We start from the raw sequence: 17691 nt of genomic DNA on the forward strand, positions 1-17691 counted from the left end.
CCTTTGGTCGTAAGGCAGTTTCAGTGATGACGCTTTGCCAGGCATGCAGCCCCCATTCCATGCTTTGAAAAAGCACGTGCTTCGACATCATTTGGATCTTACAATATGTGAAAAAATTGTCACAGAGCTAGCTGTCTCTTTGAACATAAATCATGTGCTTCCTGGCCTCATGGAATTACAGTAATTTAACATTCACTGTCATCCCATTGCTTGTGATTTCTAGGCTTCCTGTCGCATGGTTTGCTGATGGGATGTTCTTCAATGAACTGTACTTTTACTGTTACTGTGTTAATGGAATTATTTAACCCCAGAAGAGACTTACCTGTTGACTAGTCCAGTATTATAGCCAAATTAAAGAGCCTTGGAGTTAGGGAACTGAACTTTAATAATCACTGTCTATCACATTCTGTCGCTGTCTGTTTCACTGGAGTAAGAGCCAGTGAATATATATATATTCAGAGACCATTTTCAAACACAGATCCCCATGAATGCTTGTGCAGATGCTGTTAAAAACAATCCAAGGTAAGATAAGATACATACATCTGAATGTCTGGGCAAACAAAAAGGACAGAAACTTGAGAAGAAAAAAAAAGGAATCAGTGGGTGGTTGAGAGGTAGTTAATCGACAGTCTTTTTACAATTTTTGCCTTTTTCTTTTTGGTGCTGTTTGCGCTGGCCCAGTGGTTCTTAACCTTTGGAAGGGTTTGGATCCTTTTGAGAATCAGGGGAAAGTTTGCAGGCCCCTCTAAAACCCATCTGTGGACCCCAAGCTAAGGTCCTTCATTTAATATAAATCCTTACTACTGAGTAGCACTTAACTGTTTTTTCTAAAGACTGGTTTTGACTGGAAGGAAAGATATTTTAGTTAGTCTTGCAAGCCTGAGATATACTGGCAGTAACACGGCAGAAATCAAGACTGTATGGCTGCTGATTGGACTTTGGTTGTGTCCAGGGGTTTTCAGGGAAGATTCCCAAGAGACCAAGCTTTTTAGTGCAGCTTTGTAGGAACAGGGACGTGAAGAACAGAGGCGTCCCATTCCTGGTGTCCCGTGGCTCTTCTTGTGGCTGACTCAGAAATATTCCTCTTTTCCCCTTTTCAACTTTATCTAAATATCAGACACAGAGAGAGGGAAGCACAAAGGTAGAATCCTGGAGAAGGCTGACTTGGAATGTGGCTTTCTGAAAACCTCAAGGAAGGTAAACCTCAGTTTCCCCATTTACAAACTTGGGCCATGAAGTGGGCCAGTAAATTCGGGCCCTACTAAAAATGAATACCTTTGTATTTAGCAATGGGAGCTTTCTCCTTATCAACTAGAGGCTGGGTGTCCATGAGAGTATATTCTTCGTGGCAAAAAACCACAACCCCGACTTAGTGAAGGTTCGGTTCCTAGCCTGCGACAGAAAGCGCAGTTCATTCTGTGGGCAGCCTCATGAAGCTCATTGATGGTGGTTTAACCCTTAGGCAGGCCTTGTCTTATTTTTTAAGGCATCTGGAGCACCAAATCTTTACTTTCATTTTTCCTTTGCTCTCTTTCGTCTCTGGCCTCTTTTAAATATGATCCCATGTTTTCTGCTCACTTCCCCCAACGTACTCTGCAAGGCATCTGTCTCTTTATGTTCTTGTGATCTCAAAACTTCTCTTCCAGAATTAAATTGGAAAGCTGCATTCTGTTCACTAACTAGGGCAGCAGATGCTATCTCTGGTCTAGCTCTTAGCTTCTGTCTCTGCTGTATGGGTAGCTTCTGACCACAGCATTTCTGCAAGATAACTCTTGACTGGCCTCACATTATTTATCCTATTAATCAGTCTATCTATAAAATATATTTATAAGCACATTTCTATAGTGTTTATAAGTACTGGTAGGGCTCCATAAATGATTTTGTGTAACAATTATTATTTAAAGAAGAAACCTAAACTCAAAGAAAGGGCTTGTGTCAGCGTTTAGACCTCAGCTTGATGATTTGAAATAGATTCCCAATTCCTGTTTCTAGAAGCACCCCCACTCGAGCTGGCTTTGTGAAGTTAACTGGGATGGAGAAGAACTTTAAGGGATAATAAAGCCAGCAATAGGTCTCTGTCAGTGAGTGGTATAACTGATTCTTGAATTAAAGTGTGACTTTTTATCCCAAATCCTTTCGTTCCCTATACTACTTATCGAGGGCTATTGTCCTGTTCCTACCTGCCTGTTACCCAGGTCTCCTTTCAAGGTGGGAATACCATTGTATGAGCTAGTAGACCTGACACCATTTCTTGACTGGAAATCTCAGTCATTTTTTACTCTATTGTAGAGCCAGGCCTCAGTTCCCTCTTTGTGAAAGCCATCGTCCTGCACACCAAGTCTTCTCCGGGATCACTTCAGTGGGACTGCTGATATTTTTGCCTGTTCCTGTTCCCAGTTTGACTGTAGGCTTTTGCTGAAGCTGCCAGAAACAGCAGCAAGAGCAACCACAGAACTGACGTGGGGTCTGCAAGATCCCTCAAAGCCCCTGGCTCCCTTCATGAGAGTTTTCCTGGAGAACTCACCCACTCACCTGGGCTGCCACTGCCTTCCCTCTTAGCACCTTTGGTAGATATTCTGCGTCAGAGCACTCAGGACTCCCAGGAGATGGGGCAGTGCACCGCCTCAGTTAGCTCCAGCCTTTTGGATAAGAGGTGCTTTGATTTAGAGCCTTTTCGTGGCTTAGAAAACACCAAACCCACATTCTCACCCTTTTTATTTGCTGACTCAAGATCTAGACATGCATCACACATGGTTTGCCTTTTGCTTCAGAGAGCTTGGCTTCAAGAACAGTGCTTGCAGACTGCATGCTGGAACGGTCAGTTACAGGAGGAGACCCTTCCTTTCTACATTTCCTTTGGTCTGGAATTTGCCACATTCAACTTGACATTGAAGTATACTATGTAGAAATTTATGTCTTAAAACTTTGTTTTTGCTCTATATTCATTTGGGGCCCAGGCGGAAAAATGAGCTTCTGAGTGACTTTGTCAGAAGTTTCATCTTCTCCATTCTTTGACCGTGTGCCACAGGACTGACCTGCCCAAAGGCAGGGTGGACATCTCAAAGCAGGCGCCTGAGGTTTTTCCTACTGAGTAGCATTTAATGGTGTAAATAAAATGGGTTGGGATGGCCTTATTTACCAGTTGCTTCTCATTTCTAGCAACATTTCAGTGACTCCTGAAAAGCACTACGTCTCTATTTGCCCACACTGGTTTAATATCATTTTGCTTTCTTTAGAGTTGTAATTTCTTGATTACTTTTCTCTTTGATTTTTCATTTCTGTGCTTTCGTTTCTGTTACTTTCTCTCCTTACCTGTGGTATCAGAGAAGAAGTAGGAAAAATGATGGGCCCTTTTTCCTCCCACCCCAGTATTCACAAAGAAACCACTTTCTTTAAATGTATGCATTATGAATATGGCAATTTCTGCTGCACAGTGAAGGGGAAAGTGTTTTCAGACTATATTTAGCCTCATTGTTTCCTTTACAGTATTCTAGTTATTAATCCAGTTGCTTTTATGTTTCTCCTTTTCCCACATTGCTTCTCAGAAAAAATAGCCGAAGTTTAACATAGTGGCCCTAAGTGGGGAAACACTGAAGTCTCATAGGATCCCACCGATCCACCTTTGGGAGCTAGTTTAAGTTTTGTTGAGATCTTGTGATATAAATCTGGTGTTGAGTAAATAAATCTACTGCCTCTAAATCTCTCCCAATTTATTCCTGATCTACAGAACCTTCAATAATATCGTTGTAAGCCTTGAACCTGCGGCAAGAAAACTGACCTGGCACAAATTTACCCTAGGACTTGTCTGGACCAAGCCAGACTTCAGGAATTGGGGAAACTTACTTCCTGTGGAGTGAGAACTCCTCGTTACCGCTCTAGAGACCCGTGCCGGTGTGAATTTTGTAGAATTAGCTCACGTTGCTTCAAACCAGATAGATCTTTCAACCTGAGCCACAAACCAGGAAATAGAAATTTACTTTATTTATAATCTGGCATCACCATGGTGGAAGATTTTGATCCCAGCATGCATGGCTGATTTCTCTGGACTTGGCACGTAAGCAGGCTTTGTCCACTTGTTCAGGAGATGGCTGGACGTCATGAAAGGTGACAGGAGGTTCAGCGGTGCCTTTGGACATAGAGGCTTCAGCTTCTCCTCAAAATTCTTTAAATGGCCCAAATTCCTCTCTGATAGCTGACATTTCTGTACATTGGGTCCAGCTGTCTTTTCCTGATTTACAGTAAATGTGTTACCTGCTTCTGCTCAAACACATCCCAGTGCTAGTTAATGTTAGCCTTTTCCAAGAGTTCTCGCTGTCCAATTTGCCCCCACGTGGCTTCTGTTGTGCACTCTGTTGTGTGGGAGTTGTTTGAAGGAGCATTCTGCTCTGTTTTGGATAATCAGTTTTCAGTCAGTATCTTGCTTGTTCTGGTGTGTGGTGTTGTGAGCCAGTAGAAGAAGCAAAGCAACTTCTCCTCACAGCCAGCACGGTGGCATTTTCCGTTCTTACGTGCATCAGGTTAGAAATTCCACCAGCAGCTTCTTACTTCAGTGACCTGCATTGGTGATAGCAGGACGCACTTTTGCCTGACTGCATTTACTAGAGCATATCAGTCACTGCTGGCAAGAGCTTGAGTTCAAGAAATGCATTCTGCGAAAGACTACCAGGTACATGAAAAGACGCTCAATATCACTAATCCTTAGGGAAATGCAAGTTAGAACCATAATGAGATATCACCTCACACAGATTAGAATGGCCATCGTCAAAGAGACAAGAGTTAGCAAACACTGGGCATGGATATGGAAAAAAGGGAACCCTTGCACATTGTTGGGATTAGTAGAGTGGTGCAGCCACTATGGGAAACGGTATGAAGTATCCTCAAAACTTAAAAATAGAACTACCATATGATCCAGCATTTCCATTTCTGGGAATACATCCAAAGGAAACGAAAACACTAACTCAAAAAAGATATCTGCACCCCATGCTCATAGCAGCATTATTTACAATAGCCAAGACATGGAAACAGCCAAAGTGTCCATGGATGGATCAATAGATAATGTTGTGAGATACACACACACACACGCACACATACACACGCATACACACACACATACCTATATACATACACACACACACAATGGAATATTATTCAGGTGTAAAAAACGAGGAAACCGTACCATTTGCGACAACATGGATGGACCTTGAAGTATTATGCTCAGTCAGATAAGTTGGACAGAGAAATGTATGATCTCACTTATGTGTGGAATCTAAAAACAAACTCATAGAAAAAGAGATCAGATTTGTGGGTACCAGAGGCAGAGTGTGGGAGGAGGAGGAATTGGAGGAAGGTGGCCAAAAGGTACAGACTTCCAGTTGTAAGAGAAAGGTAAGTACTAGGGATAGAATGTGTAACATGATGAGTATAGCTAACCCTGCTGTGTGATATATAGGAAAGTTGTTGACAAAGTAACTGCTAAGAGTTCTCACCACAAGGAAAAATGTTTTTCCTTTTTTTCTCCCCCCCCCCCCCCTTATTATTGTACCTATATGAGAAGATGGATGTGAGCTGAACCTACTAGGGTAATCATTTCACATCATGATGTACGCCTTAAATTTCTACAGTGATATATGTCAATTATTTCTCAATAAAATTGGAAAAAGAAAAAGAAATGCATTGACAGCATCCTCTCCCTAACTTGGCACTGATTTCTGCAAATATGGTCATTCACAGTCATCAACCCTAATGGAAGGAAGAAGAGTCTTGGCTGAGGCCAGATGATCCAGTGACCATTTACATTTAATATTGCTGTGTAATTGTGTGTCTGCCTCGGGATGCTAACATCACACTAAATCACCTTTCTTCCTGTGAGACCTGGTTGAGAATCTTGGAGAGTAAACTTTTTAGATGGCCATCGGTAGTGTTATTTAGTGATTATTGTTGCTTAATTAAGATTTGTTTCTCTGATCCCCTGTATACCTGAATGCCATTTCCAACTTGAGTTTCTACTTGAAACTTCTTGAAAGCTGAAAGAACTCTTACCAAGGAGTTGATCTAAACCTCAGACTTCAAAACAAAACACTTGAATTTTTTTTTTTTTTTTTTTTTTTTTTTTTTTTTTTTTTTTTGCTTTCTTGACTCATGTTTACAGACTTCTTCAGCAATGACATCTGGTTTATGGAGAAAAGATTTGAAACCAGCTGAGTGAGAGCATGTAGGTCTATTCCCAGGAAAGTGATGAGTTCCACGTATGGTTGGTGTATTAGTTGAACATCTTTGGTTGCAAGTGAAAGGATATGTGAGGACTTCCGGGAATCTAAGGGTTGGAATGCTTTTGGGCTTCTGGAAGCCCGTGAAACCAGAATGCAGTCAGAAAGCTCCAGATACCAGGAAGTACTTTGTCTTAATGTCTTTTTCTCTCCGTGTGTCCATTTCCTTTTTCTATCTCTTAGCTTACTAACTGCCTTTACTTCTCGGGCATATCCTAACATAATGACAGAATAAGGCTACCACTTAGTTCCCAAATTTATGTTATCATTCCTTGTACTTGAAAAGGCTACTGGACTGTCTCTTGTCCCATCCTAAATTCCAGGAGGAGCGGTGCCTGGGTGGCTCAGTCAGTTAAGCATCCAACTTCGGCTCAGGTCATAATCTCACAGTTCGTGAGTTCGAGCCCCAGATCAGGCTCTCTGCTGTCAGCTCTGAGCCTGCTTGGGATACTCTGTCTCTCTCTCTCTGCCCTTCCCCACCCACCCCCTCAAAAATAAACTTAAAACTGATTGAAATTAAAAATAAATGAATGAATAAATAGAGAAATCAATCAATCAATCCGGGAGGAAACGATTGGGATTTAGATCAGATGTCCACCCTGACGTCTATAAACTACTAACAGAAGGTCACTTCCTACATACAAGGTTGCTGAGAGCCCAGGTTTAGAAACAGGGGATTGTTTGAGCCCCGTGGCCTGGAATTTCCTATTAAGCAGGCCTGGAACTGTCCAGAGAGTCCCAGCCCAGAAAGATCAGATTAGACTCATGCTAAATTGTATGGTTTTTAAATTTTTATTTTATTTTATTTTATTCATTCATTCACTCATTCATTCATTCACTCATTCATCGAGAGTTCCCAGCCCAGGAAAATCAAATTAGACTCATGCTAAAATTTTATGGGTTTTTAAATTTTATTTAATTTTATGTATGTATTTACATCACAAATGCATTGGTTTGACTATTTTTGTAGTATTTACTCATGTCACTAATATGAATGACAGCTCACAGCTCTTTTCTCAATTCATTTAAAATGGAAATAGAAATGACTTTGAACAATCATCCCATGTTCACATAAGTGTTTGTCTGAACCATTCAGGGGAGATATTCTGAATGATATTAAGCTCTTCTTAAAGAAGTCCAGGAAGAGAAACTACAACCATTCTTCAGTGACTTATTCAACTGTTTTTTTTTTTTTTTAAATCATGCTTTGACTTTGAAAACAGAGCTTTATAATTTTAGGAACCTAGAATTGAATTATTGACCCAGTATAGACCCACCTCAACCGAGCCAAATACAGTGAAGGACTTTTCTATTCCTCAGCAACTTATGAAAATAAGACCCATAATACTGCAGCAACTTTTACATCTTGATGGTTGCCTTCTATTTTATACCACCAGTATCTTCTTACTTGCCTGTGTGACTATGATACAGTTTCTTAGGGCCTTCAAATAAAAGGTTGAAATTTCAGCTACTTAGTCTGAAAGAATAAATATCTCTCCCCTATTCTGAAAGACTTTTCAAGAAGATTCTTCAGTTTTTCCTCCACTGCCCACTGCCACATACTGTGTACGGAAAAATGAGACTGAGGTGGAACCTTGAATTTGCTCTGATGTACAGTGGGTTATAACTAGTGGCTGAGCCAGGACCAGAATTCCTGCTTTCTGATTCCCTATCTGGTGCTCTTTTTGCACAGCCTTATGAGGAGAAAACAGTCAGGTTAGAAATGTCCTGTGTCCTGTGCCTTGAATGCAGACAAGCTTTTCCTAATCCTTTCGGTGGCCACAGTCTTCATGGAAGGTCTGTTCCGTAAGAAAGCACAGGCCTCTGCACACTTTTGTATCTCTGCAATCTTAATTTGTAGCTCTTTTTTCTTTAATATCTCTTAGAATCCTTTCAGGTTATCTGTGTGAGAGGAAAGAAAACTTATTCATTTGCTCTTTCAATGAAAATATATTAACTGAGGGGTGCCTGGATGGCTCAGTCAGTTAAGTGTCCAACTTCGGCTCAGGTTATGATCTCATGGTTCGTGAGTTCGAGCCTTGCGTCAGGCTCTCTGCTGTCACTGCAGAGCGCACTTTGAATCCTTGGTCTCCCTCTCTCTCTGCCCCTCCTCCACTTGCACGCTCTCTCTCTCTCCCTCTCTCTCTCTCTAAAAAATAAGTGAACTTAAAAAATATGTGTATATATTATATATTTTATATATATATAAAGTGTATGCTTCATGCCAGGTCCTGTGCTTCGCATAGCATGCATAACTATTACTGGACTTGTATAGAAAATTCTATCAAATCCAACTTTAAAAATTCCAGGTGGTTACTTGCAAAATACAGCAGGAAAACCCAATCATGTTCATCCCCCCCCCCCATTCGATCACCGTACGAGGTTAGCCACGTAGTGTCATTATGCCAATCATATCTCTTTGAGGAGGACACCGCATGTGTAACAGCGATAGCTTGCCGATGTCAAGTGCCAGGCACTGTACTTGGTATTTTACATTCATTTTCCTATTTAAACCTCACAACAGCCCAGTGAAGCGTTTTGGTAATACCTTTTTATAGATGAGTAAACTGAGGTTCAGACAAAAATAGTTAACATTTGAGTCTTTGCCGTGTGCCAGGTGCTATGTTAAGTACTTAAATGAATTATGCTTAATCCTCACAACAGCCCTAGAGGTTCAACTATAATTATTCCCATTTTAAAGATGAAAAACCTAAGATTCCAAAATGTTAGGTATATTACTCAGGTCACACAAGTAGTGGTACAACTTAGTCAAGAGCAGTAATTATATACCTCGCTTCCCACTCCACAGCCAAGATTGGGATTTCTCTTGAATTTCAGTCTGGTATTCCTGCCTTCGGAAGTGGATCAGGAGTATGATCCCTCTCGAGGCCTATGTGTCAAGGCACTGGGTTTGCCTCCCATCTGTCCTGGTACACTGGCATCCCTGGAGTGCTCAGTATATTTTTGGCTATGTCCTATGGATGGCCCGATGCCTAGACGTGCCCGGGAGAGCCTCACACAGAATCCGTTTTGACCCAAACATCATGAACCCACAACCATGTTCTCCTGTGTCTCCTATCATTAATAACTCCATGTGCAGTTAAGAAAGCTACCTGCAGGTTTAAATTTGAACCAGTGGCTTGCAGTTAAACCTCAAATTCAAGTGGGTTGTATGTTTTTTATTTTGTTGTCAATCTAGGACAGAAAAAAAGGTCAGTTGTAGAGAACAGGGCATATGTGTGATACAGAGAAGGTATATTCATAAATGGAAAGACGAACCATAAATACCGGGTTGACAATAACCTTTTCAATATATTGGCATTACCAGAGCTCTTGGGAAAATATTTATCGTACTTTCTTACTACTTGGCTTTTAAACTTTCCAGTAGTTCTCTGTCCAACCAGGAACCCTCCTCAATCCCTGTTTTTCCCATTTGTTTATTCAGCAAATATTTACTCAGTACCTGCCATGAGCTAGGCAGTCTAGATACAGCTGTGAATGAGACAGACATAAATAATTAATTATAACCATGATAAACGCTACAGAGCAAAGTATGAGGTATTATTAAATTATTAATAATAATGGAGGCGGGAGAAGAATTGTAAAGTCCGGGAAGGCTTTCTGGGGGAATTGATATTTAAGCTGAGCCCAAAGGATGAATAGGAGTTAGGTGGGTAGGACAGGGGAATGGAAAGGATGAATAGGAGTTAGGCAGGTAGGACAGGGGAATGGAAGGAAGCATTCCAGGCATAGGGAACAGCCTGTAGGAAGACTATGAGGCAAGTAAGAGCCGGATTCATTCGAGGAGGTAAGCAGCAGTCAGACTCAGGAAAGTATAGGAAGAAAAGAGTCACATGTTGGAGAAGGAACTTTCTTTTTCTTTTTAAAAATTAATTGACTCAAGAATTGATACTTCTGGAATGACTGATTGTTGACCCATTGTTATTCCCATGGCATAAGAGATAAAGTGGCCATGGTTCAAGGGTGGTGCTGTGGGGAGGAGTAGAAGCCAGTAGCCAAGAGGGAGGCTGGGGGAGGTGGGGAGGGGTATGGGGTGACTCTGATTCTGAGGCTTCTGTCTCCACAGGCCTGAAGACCATTGTGGGTGCCCTAATCCAGTCAGTGAAGAAGCTGTCAGACGTGATGATTCTGACAGTGTTCTGCCTGAGCGTTTTTGCCTTGATTGGACTGCAGCTTTTCATGGGAAACCTGCGAAACAAGTGTGTTGTGTGGCCCATAAACTTCAATGAGAGCTATCTGGAAAATGGCACCAGAGGCTTTGATTGGGAAGAGTATATCAATAATAAAAGTAGGTGGCCCTTTTCCTGCAAGAAGTGAAAGACCAGTCTTTCTGTAGTTTATGTGGTTCAAAGCCATCACTGGGCTTTAAAAGTAGTTGGGCTGGAAAGGAATCCAGTGCTACTGACGCAACCTGAGGAAGTTATTCCCTTTCCTCGGGGTAGGACTGTGTTCAGAAACGCGCTCTGGTTTGTTTGGTTTTTTTTTTTCTCTCCTTTTAAAACTGAAAATGAAACTATAGCTTTTTTGCAGGCACCCCTAAACTTTTGCTTTGAAAATCAGGCTCATGAGTTTGATAAAAATACCATTTGCTCTAGTTCAGTAAAACCTCAGATATTTAAACATTTAGTTCAGAATATGCGTAGTAAGCTCTCTTAATATTACTAAGACTGTCATAGTTGGTCTGGTGTGGGGAGTCAGGTAATCTGTAAGTAACCATTTGAGCCTATGATAGTTAAGGAGTTTTAATAATTTCATTTCAGGAACCAAAGCACTTGGGTCTTACACTAAGGAACATTTGGTGTGATGGTATTTCTATAAAATGGGGAGTGGGGCACCTGGGTGGCTCAGTCGGTTGAGTGTCTCACTTCGCCTCAGGTCATGATCTTGTGGTTCATGAGTTTGAGCCCCACGTCAGGCTCTCTACTGTCAGTACAGCCTCCTTCAGATCCTTTGTCTCCCTCTCTCTCTGTCCCTCCCCTGCTCACTCGTTCTCTCCCTTTCTCTCTCTCTCTCTCTCTCTCTCTCTCTCTCAAAAGTAAATAAACATGAAAAAAATTTTTAGTAAAATAAAATGGGGAAAAGTTAACAATACCACTATTAGTCACTCCTGAGAAATAAAGGCAGTTAAGTAGCTGTAAGAAAATGTTGCAAAGGGAATTTCAGGAACACATACAGGAAAGGGAAACATGCCTGCTAATTTAATATAGGACACGGTAATGTGATCAGTGAGGCTTTTCATTTGTCTTGGGTACAGAAGAAGGATGGAAGGCCAAAGTTGTACAAAGGAATAAAGAACTCAGAAGACTCACTTCTAGACCCCTTAATTTCAAGTCCCAGAAACTAGCATGAAGATTGGAGATATGAGGGGAAGTCAAGTGTCTGTGAAAAGAACATTGTATTAGGACTCCTAGTAGCATTTTTCATTTTTAAGTATATATATGAAAATGATTAATGGGAAAGAATTTTTATCAGGTTTTCCTCTGTCAGAAAAGATTTATATGAGCTAAAATCAATAACTGTTTCTGCTGGGGCTAATTAGGAACAGTGAAACTTTATTCTCTCATTCACTTGTATCTGCCTTATTCATTTCCTGCCTCTTCAAACTTTTCTAGCAAATTTTTACACGGTTCCTGGCATGCTGGAACCTTTACTCTGTGGGAACAGTTCTGATGCTGGGTAAGTAGCTCACCTCATTTTGTTCTTGTCCCTTGAAATAATGTGTCAGATGAAAATGGGCAATATTTTCACTTTTCTTTGTGCTCATATAGTAGATCCTAACTAGGTCTGACGTATTGGTTGACTCAGATTTTCTTTCTGTTTCATATTTGTCCATCCAAAATTGGCATTTCACTAGGAGGTGAATGTGCCTATAGTCTCAAGCCAAAATAAGAAATGTAAAAGGCTGAGAAGGATAGAGTCTGCAACACCAGATATCTTGCCTGTCTCTTGTAGATTTCCCCTCATTGTCTTATGCCACAATTAAGAACATCTATAGAAGGGACACTGTCTTGGTGACAGATTAGTACCAAGGATGACCTAAAACATACTAGGCCTGACAGCGTGGGGAGGGAAAAGAGTAGCAACATAGTATTTTTTTTTTTGCCATTTTTAAAAAATTGTGGGAAAGTACACAGAACATAAAATTTACCCTCATAACCATTTTTACGTGTACAGTTCAGTGGCATTAAGTACCCGTTAACTACTAGCTCCCCATTTCCCCTTCCCCTCCCATTCCACTTTCTCTCTCTATTATTTCGACCACTCTGAGCCTCTCATGTCAGAGGAATCATGCAGCAGTTGTCTTTTTGTGACTGGCTTTTTTCGCTTGGCAGGATGTCGTCAAGGTTTACCCATGTTATTGCATGTGTCAGAATTTCTTTCCTTTTTCATGTTGAGTGATATTGTCTTTAAAAACCACATTTCGTTTATCCATTCGTCTGTCGGCAGACACTCAGGTTGCTCCCATATTTTAGTTATTGTGAGTAATGCTACTGTGAACACAAGTTGCCACCAACATAATGCAAATCTTGATTCTGCTACTTTCAGCTCTAAGACTTTTGGCAAGCCATTTCACTTAGGTGAGCCTCAATTTCTTCATCCATAACACGGAATCAATAAGTCCTGTGCTCACTTCCTTCAAGGGCTATTGCAATGATGCAATTAGATGACATACATGAAAGTGCTTTGGAAACAGAAAGTCACATAAATGTGAGGGTGTCACATCATTATCCAGGGTGTATTGGCCCTCTAGGAATTGGTGTTTTAAGATGACCGTGACAACTAGATGTCCATTTAATTTCTGTATCTAAGTCAATACCAGAAGTTCCATTGAAATATATATCAGGTGAGTCTAAAAGCAGGAGAACTGGTAAAAACGAGGTCACTGAGATTCCCAGTGTGACATAGGTTGTCTTGGTGAGTATTAAGAGAACAAAGGTGATGAAGAGGAACTTCTAGCTAGCCATTTGTCATTTGGGATCATAGCCAAGAGGAATTTGCTTGAATTGCACATTGGTATGAATCTGGGACAGTGGTTCTCAAATTTTGGTGTGCATACGAATCACCTGGCGTGCCTCTTTAAAATGCAGATCCGGGAGGGTGCCTGGGTGGCTCAGTCAGTTGAGCGTCGACTTTGGCTCAGGTCATGATCTCATGGTTTGTGAGTTTGAGCCCCGCATCGGGCTCTGTGCGGCCCAGTGCAAAGCCCGCTTCAGATCCTCAGATCCTCTGTCCCCCTCTCTCTGCCCCTTCTCGACTTGCACTGTCTCAAAAATAAATAAACATTTTTTTTTTTAATACAGATTCGTGGCTCCCATATCTAGAGCTTTTATACCTAGGTCTGGGTAGAACATAGGAATCAGCATTTTCAAGAGGCAAGCCTGGCAATTCTGATCCTAGGCTGTCCCCAAGACATCGTTTTTTGAAACATTGACCTTTTCTTTTTTTAACACCTATATTTTGGCCTGACTTTCTGGATGGTTATTTGTTATCTCCATAGTCCTAGAGATGACTTATAGTTGATGACTGGGTAGAATGATGTTGAAAAGCCCTGAAATTCCTTTTCTTTTCTCAGACAATGCCCAGAGGGGTACCAGTGTATGAAAGCAGGAAGGAACCCCAACTACGGTTACACAAGCTTTGACACGTTCAGCTGGGCCTTCTTGGCATTATTTCGCCTTATGACCCAGGACTACTGGGAAAATTTGTATCAGCTGGTAAGTAGTACTACCTCTCTTTTGAGTGCTTTTTCTCTTTGGTGACAGAATTTGTATGAGGGTATGGGGTTGGGGACATTCTGTGTAAGAGACCTTCAGGGAAGGCATCGTACAGGATCTTAGGATATTATTTCTCGGAGTCAGCTGACTTACAAAATTAAGTGAATTCTCCCAGCTCTTGCCCCTGTTTCTTTAGTGCCCAGTCATGTAAAGCTTGTAGAGGCTCACAGCCTTGACAGCCTTTTGCCTGGCCTGGGAATCTGCTATCTCGGTTTACTTCCTGTTGTTTCACCAGACCATCTGCAGTGTTTCTCTGCTCAGATTTTTGGCTTAGGGTGTCTTTTTAAGGCATATCAATTAAACATACTCTACAAAGCACCATGCTAGACATTAGAAAGATGAGATTTCTATCCACGAAGACCTTGGATTCTAAACATAACATTTTTGAGATTTGTAACATATGTGGACATATGTTATACAGACAGGTTGTGACAGATAAAAAAAAAAAGGTCTGCCATTCTGTTGGGCTATATTGGTGACTAGGCAAGTCATTTAACTTTGCTGGTGGTGATGGAGGAGTAAGTCTAGGTGATTGCTAAGGGTCTTCCAGCTTGGAAATTCCATGATAATTCATTTTCTATTTGACTCTGGTGTTTGGTGATGCCAGTTCAAGAATAAGAAATATGTCTCCTTCAGGCATGAAGGAATGTCTCAAAGGGAAGCTTCTTTTTTTTTTTTTTTTAATTTTTTTAATGTTTATTTATTTTTGAGAGTGAGAGAGCCAGAGTGCAAGCAGGGGAGGGACAGAGAGAGAGGGAGACACAGAATCTGAAGCAGCTTCAGGCTGTGAGCCATCAACACAGAGCCCCACGCGGGACTCAAACCTGCGAACCATGAGATCACGACCTGAGCCGAAGTCGGACACTTAACTGACTGAGCCACCCAGGCACCCCTTGAAGGGAATCTTCCAATTCAGATCCTGTAGGACAGCCTAGAGTTCTCTCAGGTTCAAATCTTTCTTGTGAAATATTTGTGGTTGATGCTAAGTTTCATTTACTATTTGTAGTTGAAAAGAATAACAATGGGGGCGTCTGGGTGGCTCAGTCAGTTAAGCATCAGACTTCAGCTCAGGTCATGATCTCACCGGTGAGAGTTCGAGCCCCACGTCGGGCTCTATGCTGACACCTCAGAGACTGGAGCCTACTTGGAATTCTGTGTCTCCCTCTCTCTGCCCTTCCCCCCACCTCTCAAAAATAAATAAACATTAAAAAAAATTTGTTTTAAATAATGATGAAAACTAAGTAAGATTAAGTCACATATACATAAACTAAAACCCAAGTGTTCTTTGATGTCCATTTGCTCACAGCTAGTGAAAGGACTAGTCCTAGGATCCTCCTTCCTACTTTTTCAACGTTTATTTTTTTTTTTATTTTTTATTTTTTTTATTTTTGGGACAGAGAGAGACAGAGCATGAACGGGGGAGGGTCAGAGAGAGAGGGAGACACAGAATCGGAAACAGGCTCCAGGCTCCGAGCCATCAGCCCAGAGCCCGACGCGGGGCTCGAACTCACGGACCGCGAGATCGTGACCTGGCTGAAGTCGGACGCCCAACCGACTGCGCCACCCAGGCGCCCCCCTCCTTCCTACTTTTTTCTCCACTGTTATTTATGCCACATCTCTCTTTAAAAACCCACCCTATTGCAGAAGGAAAGGAAGGATGTCACTCAAGATGGGGACTTCCTATGACTTGGACCTGATCCCTAAGATGGAATTTATCTGTTAACACTCTTTGAGGACCAGTAGATAAATGGGCTGAAGTCTTGTATTCATTTCTTTATACTTGTTTTAGAATCAGCTAACGAAGGCAAATATAATTCTTAGCTCGGAGCATTTTACCCTTTAAAAACAATCAAGTATTTTTCCATGAAAGGAGTATATCAGGAGTACTCGGAAAGGGAAGCAGACTTTGTCTGTCACAAGGCATTGGAGGTACTAGTGACATTTACTCTGAATTGAGGCTGGAGGAAGCCATTTGGCCACTGGGGATGCTAAGTACTCTGCAGTTTTGAAGGCACACCGCACAACAAAGGACTGTTCTGTCAAAACTGCAGTAGTGCCCCTGCAGACGAACATTATCCCACGAGGTAGTTTCAGCCTGGTTCATTTGATGCATAGGACTCAGAAAATGGTCTTCGTCTTCACAGACCCTGCGAGCTGCTGGGAAAACGTACATGATCTTCTTCGTCTTGGTCATCTTTGTGGGTTCTTTCTATCTGGTGAACTTGATCTTGGCTGTGGTGGCCATGGCTTATGAAGAACAGAATCAGGCAACCCTGGAGGAAGCAGAGCAAAAAGAGGCTGAATTCAAAGCAATGTTGGAGCAACTGAAAAAGCAACAGGAAGAGGCACAGGTTGGTGATCGGTGCTTTGCGATATACAGTCCTTCCTGCCAGATCACTGTGACTAAGGCCCTATCTCATTGCCATTGCAGTTGATCTTTTCAAGGCACGTTGTCAAATAGAAGCCATTGATCTGATTAAAATAACCCAAGTGACAACCGCAGATGGCTGGCCCAATTATTCCATTTGTCTTAACGGCCAAATAGTTTGCTAACATGATCTCTACTTGAATTTCTCAGCTGTTTAGTGTTCAACTGCTAGGGTGGCTGGGCGGGGGAAGCAAGTGGCCAGAGCAGTATATATAGTGCTTCCTATAAGCATAGCCTTTTTGTTGAGGCCATCAGTAGGATCTCCTTCATACATTCTCTGCGATCATGAAAATATTGGTTGTAATTGAAAAGAAGATACAGGTAAAAGAGTAAAATAAAATTTGAAAACCAGTCCAGTGATCCCACCACCCTAACGCTTTGCTTTCTGATTCTTGTCCAAACATACATGCGTTTTTACGCCGTTGGGCCCATAATGTGTATAATTTGGTTTCTTAGCATTCATTTTCAGAGTTGTCCAGAAGAAATCTTTTGGTACCAAGAAGGCGGCCACGTTCTTGTTAGAGATACTTCAGAGAATAAATCCCTGAGTTCTTCCCCCTGGGTTCTGCTCTGATTACACAGTGTGTGCCACAGTGTGTGTGGCTGTGTGCCACAATACAGATCAACCAGAAAATGGAGATAGCCAAGTCCTGGCCGCAGTCTCCTCTCCAGGCTGGTTCGCCCTCCTCCTTTTTCCCTGCTTCCCCTATCCGTGGGAAAGGAAATGAACTGCCCTGATTGCTTGGCTCCTTGCAGCTCCAGTTAACTGCTTCTGACTGGCCTGTCACTGTGGCTCCCCCCTCCAGGCGGCAGCGATGGCCACCTCCGCCGGCACGGTCTCAGAAGATGCCATAGAGGAAGAAGGTGAAGAAGGGGTAGGCTCTCCTCGGAGCTCCTCTGAAGTATCCAAACTCAGCTCCAAGAGCGCCAAAGAAAGACGTAACAGGAGAAAGAAGAGGAAGCAGAAGGAGCTCTCCGAAGGAGAGGAAAAAGGGGACCCTGAAAAGGTCTTTAAGTCAGAGTCGGAAGACGGGATGAGGAGGAAGGGCTTTCGGCTGCCAGACAACAGAATAGGAAGGAAGTTTTCCATCATGAATCAGGTAAACTATTTGCAATGGGTCAAATAAGCCTAAGAAATCTCCTTTTCCTAATCTCACGTGATTCTCACATTCCCCCCTTTTGCTCTACATTTTCCAGCCCC

General features: G+C 42.0%; 1 protein-coding gene across 9 annotated transcripts in view; it reads left to right on the top strand.

Annotated features, from left to right (window-relative positions):
- The window catches only part of SCN8A (sodium voltage-gated channel alpha subunit 8), a 177284-nt gene that overhangs the window by 86544 nt on the left and 73049 nt on the right, over positions 1-17691 (top strand). For all 9 annotated transcript variants that reach the window (XM_045466872.1, XM_045466879.1, XM_045466871.1 and 6 more), the window contains exons 7-11: positions 10354-10575; positions 11900-11963; positions 13861-14002; positions 16207-16413; positions 17297-17590. In XM_045466872.1, the coding sequence (XP_045322828.1) occupies positions 10354-10575; positions 11900-11963; positions 13861-14002; positions 16207-16413; positions 17297-17590 (929 nt within the window). The remainder of the gene's footprint in view (positions 1-10353; positions 10576-11899; positions 11964-13860; positions 14003-16206; positions 16414-17296; positions 17591-17691) is intronic.

This window comes from Leopardus geoffroyi, chromosome B4 (genome assembly GCF_018350155.1).
Source record: "Leopardus geoffroyi isolate Oge1 chromosome B4, O.geoffroyi_Oge1_pat1.0, whole genome shotgun sequence".
Lineage (NCBI taxonomy): Eukaryota > Metazoa > Chordata > Mammalia > Carnivora > Felidae > Leopardus > Leopardus geoffroyi.